This window comes from Triticum dicoccoides, chromosome 6B, assembly GCF_002162155.2.
Source record: "Triticum dicoccoides isolate Atlit2015 ecotype Zavitan chromosome 6B, WEW_v2.0, whole genome shotgun sequence".
Taxonomy (NCBI): domain Eukaryota; kingdom Viridiplantae; phylum Streptophyta; class Magnoliopsida; order Poales; family Poaceae; genus Triticum; species Triticum dicoccoides.
The window spans coordinates 133,076,523-133,091,999 of NC_041391.1; the positions used below are offsets into that span (position 1 = coordinate 133,076,523).

The window sequence follows — 15,477 nt, forward strand, 5'->3', positions numbered from 1 at the left end:
CATGTTAAAAGTACAACCAAGTACTCCAGTTGTGTTTAGTGCCTCAAGATCCTTGAGAGGCGCCACCAAGAAAACCAAGGTCCATGGCACTTTTTCCCTCGAGGTGCATTGCCCGATATGCATTGTGTTTCTCTTTTCTGCTGAGTTTTCCTGCTGCAAGCAACGTCTGCTTTTTAAAGCTGTAATGTGCAAATTATGTGTGTGCACATCATGCAGCCAGATCAGGCAGAAGGATGGCCTGGGTGATTCACTTGACTGACGAGAAAGAAAATTTGGCGTTTGTGTGATTTAAAAATTTGCACTGTCAATTCAAACCAATCATGCTCATATAGTCATATATTCATCAGGATGTAGCTCTAGTTGCATTTTTTTGTCATGGCCAAGGGGCAACTGAGCAAGCAGCCCCTCAATGCATCCACACCTGGAGCATCAGGTTGCTTCCACTGATGGTAACTCCAAAAACACTCAAACATGTAGAATATTTCTTGCGCCGACGGAAATCTCCGGCGATCGCCGTCGCCTGCCTCCCGGGACCGGACCGGAGCAGCGGCGGCTGGCCGGAGACGGAGAATATTCCGGGTTGTTCTCGCCTAGTATTCTCTCTTGCTCTGTGGAATTGTGGACGGAGAGGAAGAAACTAGAAAGGTGTTGGCTGGCTGGGTGAGGGGGAAGTGAGTGACCACCATGGCCGTCCTTGATTCCCTGCCATTTGCAGCATGGATGGCCTCTGCAATGTCTCCACTGCGTGGGAGGGCCGGCTCTCTGCTCTGCTCTACTCCCCTCCCATGAATGCAGCTAAGCTACCTCCAGGCCCAGTGCACCAAATTGCACATCTCTTGCAGCCAGTGGTCCTCCGTCGGCACCCCATATGTGTGCAAGCATGTGTGTGTGCACTGGTACAAGTGCTAGCCAAAGCCAAGTTACACAAGGGCTGCAAGACCGAGATGCAGATCACATCCTGTGGCGGCAGCTGCTGATCCCTGGCACTCCTGTTAGGATCATGCATGCATGCATGCATGAGATTCATGTGTGTGTGATAGCTAGCACTAGCAGCAGGATCATCATCAATCAGGCAGGCTGCTGCTGCATGTGGTTTGGTGGGTAGGTACCAGTACCAGTACCATACCATACCATTCCAAGAAGATATCATGTGAGCTGGAGCCAGATGAAAAATGGAGGAGCTTGAGGCCAGTATCATCTCTCTCAAGAAAAAGGAGAGTGGGTTTGAGGTGAAATATCATCAGTGAGTGAGCTAGCTAGGTATAGCTATGAGAGGCTACTGGCAGTGGTAGTGCTGCCGCCATTAGTTTGCAGAGATGGAGGAGATGCAGTGGTAGTACATGCATGCACTGTGGCCTGTGTACAACAGAGTTTGGTCCATGCAAGAAAAAGTGGCCCTGTGGTACAATCAGAACCCTCAGGAACCAACGAGCAGAGGCTGTGATGGGAATAGTGGAGGGGAACGTTGGGGGTAAACCGGAGAATCTCTTTCTGTGTGCATGCACAACCGTCCATCTGTTGGTGCTGCGCGTACTGAAAAATTCTGAGAAATGTACTATCGATTGGTGAATGAAGGAAAAAAAAAACATGGGCCAGTTGTTTTTATTCTGTTGTGATATATTCCAGTCACAAAAGACTGGCTGCTATCACTCTCTGGTTATTCCCTTCCCACTCTACCTTGTGGGAGGAATATCATGAGGATTTTTCTGAACATTGTGCATTGATTGATTGGCATCAGAGGAATGTACTATCAGTAGCTGTGAAAAATGTGAAGCTAGTTTTTTTTTTTTGGAATGAAAATGTGAAACTAGTTTAAGCCAGGCAGAGCAAGAGAATTAGTGGCATTATTTACCAGAGCACATCACAATTCAAAGACAGAAGAAAAAAAGTTGCTCCAAGGTAGCAGAAATAAGACATTCATGGCAGTAAAAGGCACTTTAGCAGAGCACATCACAATTCAGAGTCAGAGAAGGAAAAACCTGCTCCAAAGTAGCAGAAATAAGAGAAATACATTCATGACAGTAAAAAAGGAAATCATGAGATGATGAGTAAGTAAGTAGAGTAATTATATATGGCACTTGCTTTGTCTGAGCAACAGCACAGGGAGAGAGAGAGCTAACTGCTTCTTCCTTCTTACATAGGGGGATCACATGATGGTGATGCATGCATGCTAAGCTTAAGAACCATCATCACTTGGTACACCAGTTCAGATTACACATGATAATTATAAACTAATTAACCCCAACAGCTAGCTTAGTTAGGTGCGGTAAAAACTCCACGGCTCTCCCAGTTTTTTGTACTGTAGTAATTAACCTGAAACACCAGAAGCATCAGGAAAAAAGATGGATGATCTCTTTTGTTGCGCGCTCGTGCTTGTGCTGCTGCCATGGCCGTGGCGTGGGTGCTAGCTAGCTTTGCAGGGCTGGGAACATGAACATCTCGGGGGAGGATCTGAAGAGGAAGTCCTCGAATGACGCGCCGTCGAAGCCGCCGAGGAGCGGGTCGGCGGTGGTGGCGGTGGCGGCTGCGGCGACGGTGAGCGCGACGGCGGCGGCGGTGTTGTTGTTGGCGCTCATGCAGGCGATGATGTCGTTGAGCGAGTGGAGGCGCGCGGCGAGCTCGGCGGCCTGGGTGCGGAGGACGGCGTTCTCGGCGTCGACGGCCTGGAGGCCCCGCGCGGTGAGCCCGAGCGCGGCGGCGACGTGCGCGTTCTCGCGGCGGAGGTGCGCCGCCTGCGCGGCGAGGTCGTCGAGGTGGCGCTGCTTGCGCATCCGCGAGCGGCGCGCCGACTCCCGGTTGGAGAGCATCCGCTTGGCCCGGCGCTGCTCCATGAGCGCCCGCATCTCCTCCTCCGTGCCCGACGCGGCCGCCATCGCCATGGCCGCCCCCGCCGTCGACAGCGAGCCCGTGCTCCCGCTCCCGCTGGAGGACGCCATCACCACCAAGCAAGCGAGCAGACAAGCACTCTCTGCTTTCCTTTGTTGTTGTTGCAAGAACCAAAGATGGATCGTAACCAGCTACGGACTGACTCTAGAGAGACTGCGACGACGACGAGAGAGAGAGAGTAAGCGAGTGTGTGGGACGAGGGGAGCTTGAAGGGATGAGCAGGAGGGCTAAAGGAGGAGGAGGAGGAGGGAGAGGAGGGGGAGGGCGACGGCGGGGGCGAGTAGTTTATGAGAAGACATAGAACCAGTAGAGGAAGACGACGGAGAAGGACTGGACGAGGTGGGTTCGGCGCCGGAGTGTGGAGTTGATCATAAACCCCGAGAGGAGGATCTCGCTGATCACCGGCGACATCGGGGGACTCTGAGGCGGACCCGGGGAAGCATGTGCGCTCCGCTTTCTTGGGTTGCCTCCGGGAAGAAGAGGGAGCTCCACCGGCCGGGAAATGGACGGGTGGACGGCCGACCTCTCAGCTCACTGCCTGCTTCCCTTCCTCGCTCTCTCTCTCTCTCTCTCTCTCTCTCTCTCTCTCTCTAGACGGACTCTGTCTGTCTCTCTCTCTCGCTGCGGTGCAGAGGAGGGCAGGAGGAAGAAGAGAGGGAGGAGGAGGAGGGGGGTGTTGGGGCAGGGAGCGGGGAGGGATTTATAGAGCCGGCCGGTGGCTCGGGGGAGGACGAACGGGAATGCGATTCCGCTGGGGGGAGGGTGGGAATGGGAATCGACCCCCGATCGATTGCAGCAGCAGCGGTGCAGCAGAGCAGCGGCGCAGAGCGGGCAGGAATGAGGGCGGGGCGGTCGCACGTGCGGGCGGTCGGAGTGGATCCGAGGCTGAGGCAGCTCGGCTGGAAATCACGCTGACCTCACTTGGCCTCACTCGCGCGCCCATGCCCGCCGTACTACGCAGGTGCAGGCGCGTTCACTTCACTTGGCCCGGCGCCACTGCTGTAGCTGGTAGGCGGTAGGCCCCGTGTGGTGACTGGTGGAGGCGTCTAGAGGAGGCCGTCGTGTCCAGACTCTCGAACTTGCCAGCCGGCCCGCGCCGGCGTCTCTCTCTCTCTGCCACGGCCCACGGGAAGATGCGCCGAAAGCCGGCGCGCGGTGAAAAGTGAAAAATCATGCATGCTACCCCGGCCCGGCGCGCGGTGGTTCAAAAGCGGAGAGAGAATCTCTACCGCGGCCGCCATTGATCGCAGGTACGTAGATGATCCGCCGCCTGTCTGGGCTCCAAGACGCACGTCTCTCGCGGCATCAATTGCAAGCGCAGAACGCAGATGGTAGTATTCAAGATGACTGGCACGCGGGTCTTGCCGGCGGGCTACGATTTGAATCACGGGCGGGCGCTAGTCTAGCAACGGACCAGGTGGCGGGCCTTCCAAATTTCACGAGCCTCGTCGTCCTTTTTTTCCCGTCCTAGGACATCTTTTGATTCGTGGGTATCTGGAAAATTGCAGGAATAAGAAACACATAAAACTGTTGCCAGCCAAGGTACTTCTTTTTAACGTACTTTTATGGGAAAATGCGTCGGCAGAGCCGCTCGAGCGTAATCTGACTTTTTAAATTAACGAAGCCATCAACCGGGCAGGAATACAAAGACACCACGGTACAGAGAAAGTGGAAACGAAGCAGAACGAAGAGATGCAAGGTGCTAAGAGGAACAAGTCCGAGGCAACATCAACCACCGTTGCAATCAACCACCGCCACGCCAAAACTAGCTAAACTAGCAATGGCCTCCGGAGGAGGGCAAACACCGCCATGTATCGTGCCACTGACTGCATCGAAAGGGTCAAACATGAGCAACACTAGGCCTGTCTCCGCCGCCGCAAAGGGCGACAACTCTTTCACCCAGGCTTACCGGCGGCCGACAAAGAGCTTCCCACTAGAACCTAGACCAAGGCGCCCAAGCTACCAAAGGGGAACAGTAGAAGTAGACCCACATGCATGAGTAACCGACCAAAAGAACACCGTTGCCGGTAGGGGCAAGACACAAAGTCGGTCGAGGGTTGTCGATCGAAGGCGAAGAACCATGGAGAAGGCCGAAAAGGGGACAACGTCATGCCACTGTCAATGGTTTGAATCCTCACAGCCCAAGGCTCTCATTGGACAACGTACCATCAGTGCTGAAGAAGGGACCCCGATACCCTGGCACCCGCTCGCAGGCATTCGAAATTAGCGGAGGGACTCATCGCACCAGGAACCATGCATGCTGCCAACTTGTAGCATTGGCCTTGGATTCCTCAAACAATTAGAAGGTTGAAATGACGTCATCGGGAGACATTTCCTTGAACTCATACCGATGCCTTATGTCCCACACCATCTGATGATGATAAGGAGTAAGTGCATTTACCAATTTGTCCACAAGGAATCGCTTGGTCAAGTTAAATCCATCTTGGGCCTTCACAATCATAGGACTCAATGTTGGCAGCGAGAGTCATGAGATGCTCAAGAAGATGCTTGGGGCTCTCACCCTTTTCCATGCAAAAATATTGCAATGCCCCATTTGCAATCTCATATTGTGCAAGCCCGAGAGTGGTGTGCTGTCTACTACACAACTTTATTCTTGTAGACTATGTTGGGCTTCCAAGCGCAAAGTTTCCTAGGACATCAACAAATTTGAGAAGAAGTCAGTGGGGGACCAAGATGTTTAATGCGCGGTGTATTGACCGGTCCTCCATAGACCGGGGGAGGGGGGACCGAGGCAAAGGTTCCCATCCCATTCTTGTCGTGAGGGGAGGAAGTTTGAGTACCTTTAGCCGCTTCCTTGCCGGAATTGGCCTCCGACTCCGATGCAGTGGGATTAACCACAAACAACGGATCGGGAGTGGCTTCCAACCCCTGAAGCAACTCTTTAAACATGGACTTGACCTCGGTCATCATCGACGTCTTAAGTGAAGCCATGGATTCATTTAGGTCATCCCAAGTGATCGAGTTCAACTCCACGACCTCGGGTACTTCATCCCCATTAGCACCGTCGTCAACCATACTCTTCGGGTGATGAAACCCTTAATAAAAAGACGAGGCTCTGATACCAATTCAAAGGATCAATATGGTTGACTAGAGGGGGATGAATAGAAAAGTACCAATTTTTAGCTTAACTTAACAAATTAGGGTTTGCAACAAATAGGTTGTCAAGATATGCGACTAGGTGAACAACCTATATGATGCATGATGGAAATATGCCCTAGAGGCAATGATAAAATGGTTATTATTATATTTTCTTAATCATGATAAAGGTTTATTATTCATGCTAGAATTATATTGACCGGAAACTTAAATACATGTGTGACTACATAAACAAATACCGTGTCCCTAGTAAGCCTCTACTAGACTAGCTCGTTGATCAAAGATGGTTAAGGTTTCCTAACCATAGACATGTGTTGTAATTTGATAACGGGATGACATCATTAGGAGAATGATGTGATGGACAAGACCCATCCGTTAGCTTAGCATATTGATCATTCAGTTTATTGCTATTGCTTTCTTCATGTCAAATACATATTCCTTCGACTATGAGATTATGCAACTCCCGGATACCGGAGGAATACCTTGTGTGCTATCAAATATCAGAACATAACTGGGTGATCATAAAGATGCTCTACAGGTATCTTCGAAGGTGTTTGTTGAGTTGGCATATATCAAGATTAGGATTTGTCACTCCGAGCATCAGAGAGGTATCTCTGGGCCCTCTTGGTAATACACATCATAAGCTTGCAAGAAAATGACTAAGTAGTTAGTTATGAGATGATGTATTAGGAACGAGTAAAGAGACTTGCCAGCAACGAGATTGAACTAGGTATGAAGATACCGATGATCAAATCTCGGGCAAGTAACATACCGATGGACAAAGGGAGTTATGTATGTTGTCATAACAGTTCGACCGATAAAGATCTTCGTAGAATATGTAGGAGCCAATATGGGCATCCATCTTCCGCTATTGGTTATTGACCGACGAGGTGTCTTGGTCATGTCTAGGGTCCGCACGCTTAACGTTCGTTGACGATATAGTGTTATATGAGTTATATGATTTGGTGACCGAATGTTGTTCGGAGTACCAGATGAGAACACGGAGATGACGAGGAGTCTCGAAATGGCCGAGAGGTAAAGATTGATATATAGGACGATGGTATTCGGACACCGGAATAGTCTCGGAGTGCACCGGGTACCTATCGGGTCACCGAAAGGGGTTCCGGGCACCCCCGGTAGGTGTATGGGCTTAATGGGCCAAGGATGGGGGAGACCAGCCCACAGAGGGGTGGTGCGCCCCTCTCCCTGGCCGGACAACCATAGGGAAGTAAAGGGGGGGGCTAGCCCCTCTCACCTTTTCCTTCTCATGGGACAAAGGAAAGGTGGGGGGGGGCGTCCCTCCCGTGCCTTTCCCCCGCACCTAAACATGGCAAGGAGGGGCGCCACTTGGGAGGAAACCCCAAGTAGGATTCAGCCTATTTGGGGCGCCCTCCTAGCTGCTCCCTCCTCCCCCAACTATATATATGTGGGAGGGGGGCACCTAGCACAACAGAACATTGTCTTAGCCGTGTACGGCGCCCCCCCTCCACCGTTTACACCCCCGGTCATATTTTCATAGTGCTTAGGCGAAGCCCTGCAGAGATAGTTTCACCGTCACCGTCACCACACCGTCGTGCTGCCAGAACTCATCCACTACCTCACAATCTTAATGGATCAAGAAGGCGGAGGACATCACCGAGCTGAACGTGTGCTGAATGCGGAGCTGTCGTACATTCGCTACTTGATTAGTTGAAGCTCAAAGAAGTTCAACTACATCAACTGCATCACTAGACACTTCTGCTTACGATCTATGAGGGTACGTAGACACACTCGCCCCGCTCCTTGCTATGCATCTCCTTGATAGATCTTGCGTGTGTAGATTTTTTTTGTTTTCCATGCAACATTTCCCAATAGTGGCATCCGAGCCAAGTCTATGCATAGATGATATGCACGAGTAGAGCACAAAGAGTTGTGGGCGGTGATAGTCATACTGCTTACCACCAACGTCTTATTTTGATTCAGTGGTATTGTGGGAAGCGGCCCGGACCAACCTTACATGTCCATGTACATGAGATCGATTCCACCGACTGACATGCAACTTGTTTTGCACAAAGGTGGCTGGTGTGGGTGTCTGTTTCTCCTACTTTAGTTGAATCGAATTGACTACGGCCGATCCTTGAAGAAGGTTAAAACAACAAACTTGATGAATTACCGTTGTGGTTTTTGCCCTAGGTAAGAATGGTTCTTGCTAGAAGCCCGTAGCAGTCACGTAAAATTTGCAACAACAAAGTAGAGGACGTCTAACTTATTTTTGCAGGGCATGTTGTGATGTGATATGGTCAAGACGTGATGTGATATACGTTGTTGTATGAGATGATCATGTTTTGTTATATTGAAAACCGGCAGGAGCCTTTGAGTTGTCTCTTGATTATTGTATGAAATGCAAACGCCATGTAATTTCTTTACTTTATCGCTATGCGTTAGCAATAGTTGTAGAAGCAATAGTGGGCGATACGACCCCGACGCAATGATGGAGATCAAGGTGTCGAGCCGGTGCAGATGGAGATCATGACGATTCTTTGGAGAAGGAGATCAAAAGCATAAGATGATGATGGCCATATTATGTCACATATTTTGATTGCATGTGATGTTTATCTTTTATGCATCTTATTTTGCTTAGAACGGCGGTAGCATTATAAGATGACCCTTCACTAAATTTCAAGATAAAAGTGTTCTCACCGAGTATGCACCGTTGCTAAAGTTTTTGCATACCTATGTTGTAGATCAATAGCTCGCGAGATAACTCCCCTATTTTTGATATGTTCCTAGAGAAAACTAAGTCAAAAGATGATAGTAGAAATGACACGGACTGGGTCCGTGATCTAAGGATTATCCTCATTGCTCCACTGAAGAATTATGTCCTTGATGCATCGCTAGGTGACATACCTATTATAGGAGCAGATGCAGACGTTACGAACGTTTGGCAAGATCGATATGATGACTACTTAATAGTTTAGTGCACAGTGCTTTACGGCCTAGAATCGGGACTTTAGAAACATTTTGAACGCCATAGAGCATATGAGATGTTCCAAGAGCTGAAATTGGTATTTCAGACTCATGCCCATGTCGAGAGGTATGGGACCTCTGACAAGTACTTTGCCTACAAGATGGAGGAGAATAGCTCAACTAGTGAGCATGTGCTCAGAATGTCTGGGTACTACAATCGCTTGAATCAAGTGGGAGTTACTCTTCCAGATAAGATAGTTACTGACAGAGTTCTCTAGTCACTAATACCAAGCTACTAGAACTTTGTGATGAACTATAATATGGAAGGTATGACAAAAACAATTCCCGAGCTCTTCGTGATGCTGAAATCGGTGAAGGTAGAAATCAAGAAAGAGCATCATGTGTTGATGGTTAACAAGACCACTAGTTTCAAGGAAAAGGGCAAAGGGAAGGAAAGGGAACTTCAAGAAGAATGGCAAGAAAGTTGCCACTCCCGTGAAGAAGCCCAAAGCTGGACCTAAGCCTGAAACTGAGTGCTTCTACTGCAAAGGGAATGGTCCCTAGAAGCGGAACTGCCCCAAATACTTGGCGGATAAGAAGGACGACAAAGTGAACAAAGATATATTTGATATACATGTTATTGATGTGTACCTTACTAGTATTTGTAGTAGCCCCTGGGTATTTGATACTGGTTCAGTTGCTAAGATTAGTAACTCGAAACAGGAGTTGCAGAATAAATAGAGATTAGTTAAGGGCGAGGTGACGATGTGTGTTGGAAGTGATTCCAAGGTTGATATGATCATCATCGTACACCCCCTCTACCTTCGGGATTAGTGTTGAACCTAAATAAATGTTCTTTGGTGTTTGCGTTGAGCATGAATATGATTAGATCACGTTTATTGCAATACGGTTATTCATTTAAGTTAGAGAATAATTGCTATTTTGTTTACATGAATAAAACCTTCTATGGTCATACACCCAGTATAAATGGTTTATTGAATCTCGATTGTAGTGATACACATATTCATAATATTCATGCCAAAAGATGCAAAGTTGATAATGATAGTGTAACATACTTGTGCCACTGCGTTTAGGGCATATTGGTGTAAAGCGCATGAAGAAACTCCATGCGGATGGACTTTTAGAATCACTTGATTATGAATCATTTGATACTTTCGAACCATGCCTCATGGGCAAGATGACTAAAACTCCGTTCTGCAGAACAATGGAGCGAGCTAATGACTTACTGAAAATAATACATACCGATGTATGCAGTTCGATGAGTGGTGAGGCATGCGGCAGGTATCGTTATTTTTGACCTTCGCAGATAATTTGAGTAGGTATGGGTATATCTACTTGATGAAACACAAGTCTGAAACATTTGAAAAGTTTAAAGAACTTCATAGTGAAGTGGAGAATCATCGTAACAAGAAAATAAAGTTTCTATGATCTGATCGTGGAGGCGAATATTTGAGTTATGAGTTTGGCCTTCATTTAAAACAATGTGGAATTGTTTCACAACTCATGTCACCTGGAACACCACAGCGTAATGGTGTGTCCGAATGTCGTAAGCGTACTTTATTAGATATATGGTGCATTCTATGATGTCTCTTACCGATTTACCACTATCATTTTGGGGTTATGCATTAGAGACAACTGCATTCACGTTAAATAGGGCACCGTCTAAATTCGTTGAGACGACACCGTATGAACCGTGCTTTGGCAAGAAACCTAAGCTATCATATCTTAAACTTTGTGGTTGCGACACTTATGTCAAAAGGCTTAAGCCTGATAAGCTCGAACCCAAATCAGAGAAGTGTGTCTTCATAGTATACCCTAAGGGAAAAATTGGGTACATATTCTACCACAATTCTGAAGGCAATATCTTTGTTGCTAAGAATGGATCCTTTCTAGAGAAGGAGTTTCTCTTGAAAGAAGTGAGTGGGAGGAAAATAGAACTTGATGAGATAATTGTAGCTTCTCTCGAATTGGAAAGTAGCACATCAGAGAAAACCGTTCCCGTGATGCCTACACCAACTAGAGAGGAAGCTAATGATGATGATCATGAAACGTCAGATCAAGTTACTACTGAACCTCGTAGGTCGACCTGAGCATGATCCGCACCAGAGTGGTATCGTAATCCTGTTCTGAAAGTCATGTTACTAGTCCAAGGCGAACCTACGAACTATGAAGAAGCTATGATGAGTGTAGATTCTAACAGATGGCTTGAGGCCATGAAATCTGAGATAAGATCCATGTATGAGAACAAAGTGAAGACTTTGATGGACTTGCCTGATCGACAAGCCATAGAAAATAAATGGATCTTCAAGGAGAAGACTGATGCTGATGGTAATGTTACTGTCCACAAAGCTCGACTTATCACGAAAGGTTTTTGACAAGTTTAAGAAGTTGACTACGATGAGACTTTCTCACCCGTAGCGATGCTTAAGTCTGTCCAAATCATGTTAACAATTACCGCATTTTACGATTATGAGATCTCGCAAATGGACGTCAAAACTGCATTTCTTAATGAATTTCTTAAAGAAGAGTTGTATATGATGCAACCAGAAAGTTTTGTCGATCCTAAAGGTGTTAAAAAAGTTTGCAAGCTCCAGCGATCCATCTATGGACTGGTGCAAGCATCTCGAAGTTGGAATATATGCTTTGATGAGGTGATCAAAGCATATGGTTTTATACAGACTTATGGTGAAGCCTGTATTTATAAGAAATGATATAGAATTTCTGGATATTATATGTGGATGACATATTGTTGATTGGAAATGATATAGAATTTCTGGATAGCATAAAAGAATACTTAAATAAGAAATTTTTAATGAAAGACCTCAGTGAAACTACTTACATATTGGGCATCAAGATCTATAGAGATAGATTAAGACGCTTGATAAGATTTTCAATGAATACATACCTTGACAAGATTTTGTAGGAGTCCAGAATGGATCAGTCAAAGAAGGAGTTCTTGCCTGTATTGTAAGGTGTGAAGTTGTGTAAGACTCAAAAGATGACCACGACAAAAGATAGAGAGAAAATGAAAGTCATTCCCTATGCCTCAGCCATAGGTTCTATAAAGTATGCCATGTTGTGTACTAAACCTGTTGTGTGCCTTGCCATGAGTCTGACAAGGGGGGACAATAGTGATCCACGAGTAGATCACCGGACAACAGTCAAAATTGTCCTTAGGTGCCTTAAAGAGGACTAAGGAAATGTTTCTTGGTTATGGAGGTGATAAAGAGTTTGTCATAAAGGGTTATGTCCATGCAAGCCTTGACACCGATCCAGATGACCCTGAGTCTCAATCTTGATACATATTGAACGTGGGAGCAATTAGCTAGAGTAGCTCCATGCAGGGCATTGTAGACATAGAAAATTTGCAAAATACCGGATCTGAATGTTGCAGACCCATTGACTAAAAAAATCTCTCACAAGCAAAACATGATCACACTCTAGTAGACTCTTTGGGTATTAATCAGATGGTGATGTGAACTAGATTATTGACTCTAGTAAACTCTTTGGGCTTTAGTCACATAGCAATGTGAACTATGGGTGTTAATCACAAACTACTAGGGAAAACTTTATAAATAGAAGCTTAGCAGTAGCGCTTGTCAAAAACATGCGCTACTGCTATTTACCTATACGCTGGGCCAAAAAAGGTGCTACAACTATTGTAGTAGCAGTAGCGCCTCTGCAAGAAAAAGCGCTACTACTATAATTCCCACACTGTTCCCGGCAGGGTAGGAATAGTAGTAGCGATCTTATGGAAAACATGATGCCGCTAAGTTGGTTGTAGGAGCGCATTTTCTTCAAAAAGCGCTACTGCTAATGAAAACAAAATAAAATGAAAAATAAATAGAAAAGTAAATGAAAAATAAAGAAATAGAAAAAGGAGAAAGGGAAAAAGAAAATGTAAAGGAAAATAAAAATAAAGGAGAAAGGCATAGCAGCAGCGTGCGTTCAGAACCAGCGCTATAACTAATATAGCAGTAGCGCGTTCTGCATACCCCCGCTATAGATAAGTTCCTTAAATAAAGGAGAAAGGAAAAAGGAAAGTAAATAAGAAAAGGAAAAGGAAAAACAAAAAGGAAAAAAGAAAAGAAAAAGGAAAATAAATAGCTACTGCCTATAGCAGTAGCGCGTTTTAGTATACAATGCTATAGCTAAGTTTGCTATAGCGCTTTTACAGAAAAGCGCTACCGCTATGTTTGACTTAACCCCCGCGCGGTCCCCCCCCCGGGCCACTTCCCCCAAATACCCACTGATCACCTCTGATGTCGCGGTCGTTGTCGCCCTACATTATCGTTGCCCTTCACACGCCATTGCCCTCCGCACACCGTCAACTGCCCTCCGTGGTTGTCTGGTGCCTGCCCTCGCCGCACGCCCGAGCGCTAACCCTGACCTCGATGTCACGCGCCCCCTCCCTCGACCGCTCTGGCTCCTCCTCCTCCCTAACTTTGCCAACGCCCGAGGTGAGCACGCCTACGTGCACCTTCTCCTCCTCCTCCCCTATCTCCGCCTAGTTAGGGTCCCTAGGGTTCATCAAATTTTAGGGTTCATCAAATTAGCCAGGGTTCATCTAATTAGTTAGGGTTCATCAAATCAACCAGTACTTGTAGATGCTTAAGTAGTTGTATAGTTGTTGTGCACCCAATGTAGTTAACTAAATATAATTTTTAGGACAAATTTGTATATGCTTAAGTAGTTAAATAAATATATTTTTTAGGACAAATTTGTACATGCTTAAGTAATTAACTACATATATCTTAGGGTTGTATAGTCGCTTAAGTACTTGTATAGTTGTTCTGCACCCAATATATGCTCAAGTAGTTGTATAATTCCTAGGGTTCATCAATGGGTGCTTAAGTAGTTGTAGATGCTTAAGTAGCTAGCTAGGGTTCATCTAATTAGTTAGGGTTCATCAAATTAGCTAGTACTTGTAGATGCTTAAGTACTAGGGCAGTAGGGTTTAACTAGAAATGTTAGGGCAGCAAGGTTTAATGTTAATTAGGGCAGTAGGGTTTAGCTTAGAAAAAAAATGTAATATAAAAATATAAATTTCTATTAGTGCTACAAGTCCAGTAGGTTCTTAATTTTTACTGATTTTTTATTATGTCAAAAATTTAGGACATAATTTGAATTGAGTTCTAGGGTTCATAATTTGAAATTTAGGACAAAAATTGAGTTCTAGGGTTCATAATATATATTAGGACATAATTTTTATTAGGACAACAATTTAGGACAGAAATATGTAAAGGTTCTAGGTTTCTAGGGTTCATCCATCTATACTCAATATGAGAGAGCATGAGATTTGTGTAGATTTTCTTGAAGTGTCAAACACTAGGAGATTCAAATTTGAAGTGGTCATGTTATATGCAAATTCTTCAATAGTGTTTGCTCATGTATATCTACTGTCGTAGTTGCTCATGTACATGTTCTTAATGGTCCTGTTATATGCAACATTGAAGTGGTTTGATTGTGCCCAAGTGGCCTTTTGTTGTTTCGACGGAATGATTCTGAGTGTCCTATGTTTTGCTGGAATGTTGATTCATTTCCGTTCCAGAAAATTTCAGGCGCTCGATTTGTCCACTTTGTAGCAAAGGTCATGCCGAAATTTTCCGTGAATTTTGGCATGTGCTACAAACTAGGACATATCGAGTGCCCGGGATTTGCCGCAATGGGAATGAATCAACGTTCCAACGAAGCATAGGCCTTTTTATGTCATTATCATTTTATTAGGTCTAGAAATAATTGACTAGATTTAATCATAGGAAACATGGCTAGCAATGATGAAGGACATGATTGTGGTGATTGCAATGTCTACGAGGCGGCAGACGTCTATTTGAACTATCTCGAGGAGCAACAGTTGTTGTAGTGCCCACCTATCACATCCGAGACTGAGACCGACATCGAGACCGGCACCGAGACCATCGCTGAGACTGACACCGGCATCGAGACTGGCGAATTAACCGGTGTAGAACCGAAAGCAAAGAGGATACAATGCCCAAACTAGATCAACACTACTAGACTAGTGGTCACGGAGGTGGACCCCGACAATTTCGAGCCAAAAGAGCCCACGAAAGCACGCATGTGCTACGACAATCAAATAGGCTGCATCCTATGGGGAACCGCCACCATAAATCATGAGAAACTAAAGAAGATACCAGATATGGAGCACTCCCTCCTTGAAGGAAATATGCCCTAGAGGCAATAATAAAGTTATTATTTATTTCCTTATTTCATGATAAATGTTTATTATTCATGCTAGAATTGTATTAACCGGAAACGTGATACATGTGTGAATACATAGACAAACATATAGTCACTAGTATGCCTCTACTTGACTAGCTCATTAATCAAAGATGGTTTTGTTTCCTAACCATAGACATGTGTTGTCATTTGATTAATGAGGTCACATCATTAGGAGAATGATGTGATTGACATGACCCATTCCGTTAGCCTAGCACTTGATCGTTTAGTATGTTGCTATTGCTTTCTTCATGACTTATACATGTTCCT

At 45.7% G+C, this 15,477-nt stretch overlaps 1 protein-coding gene across 1 annotated transcript; it reads right to left on the reverse strand.

Annotated features, from left to right (window-relative positions):
• Positions 1–2,042: 2,042 nt before the first annotated feature.
• On the reverse strand, positions 2,043–3,561 carry LOC119322717 (bZIP transcription factor 11-like). Its single transcript, XM_037596221.1, has one exon. It carries the CDS (start codon positions 2,934–2,936, stop codon positions 2,409–2,411), a length of 528 nt encoding a protein of 175 aa, XP_037452118.1. The 5' UTR covers positions 2,937–3,561; the 3' UTR covers positions 2,043–2,408.
• Positions 3,562–15,477: the final 11,916 nt, after the last annotated feature.

Excerpts from the sequence above, each read along its gene's own strand:
- LOC119322717 (XM_037596221.1), bottom strand. The coding sequence starts at position 2,936 with ATGGCGTCCTCCAGCGGGAGCGGGAGCACGGGCTCGCTGTCGACGGCG.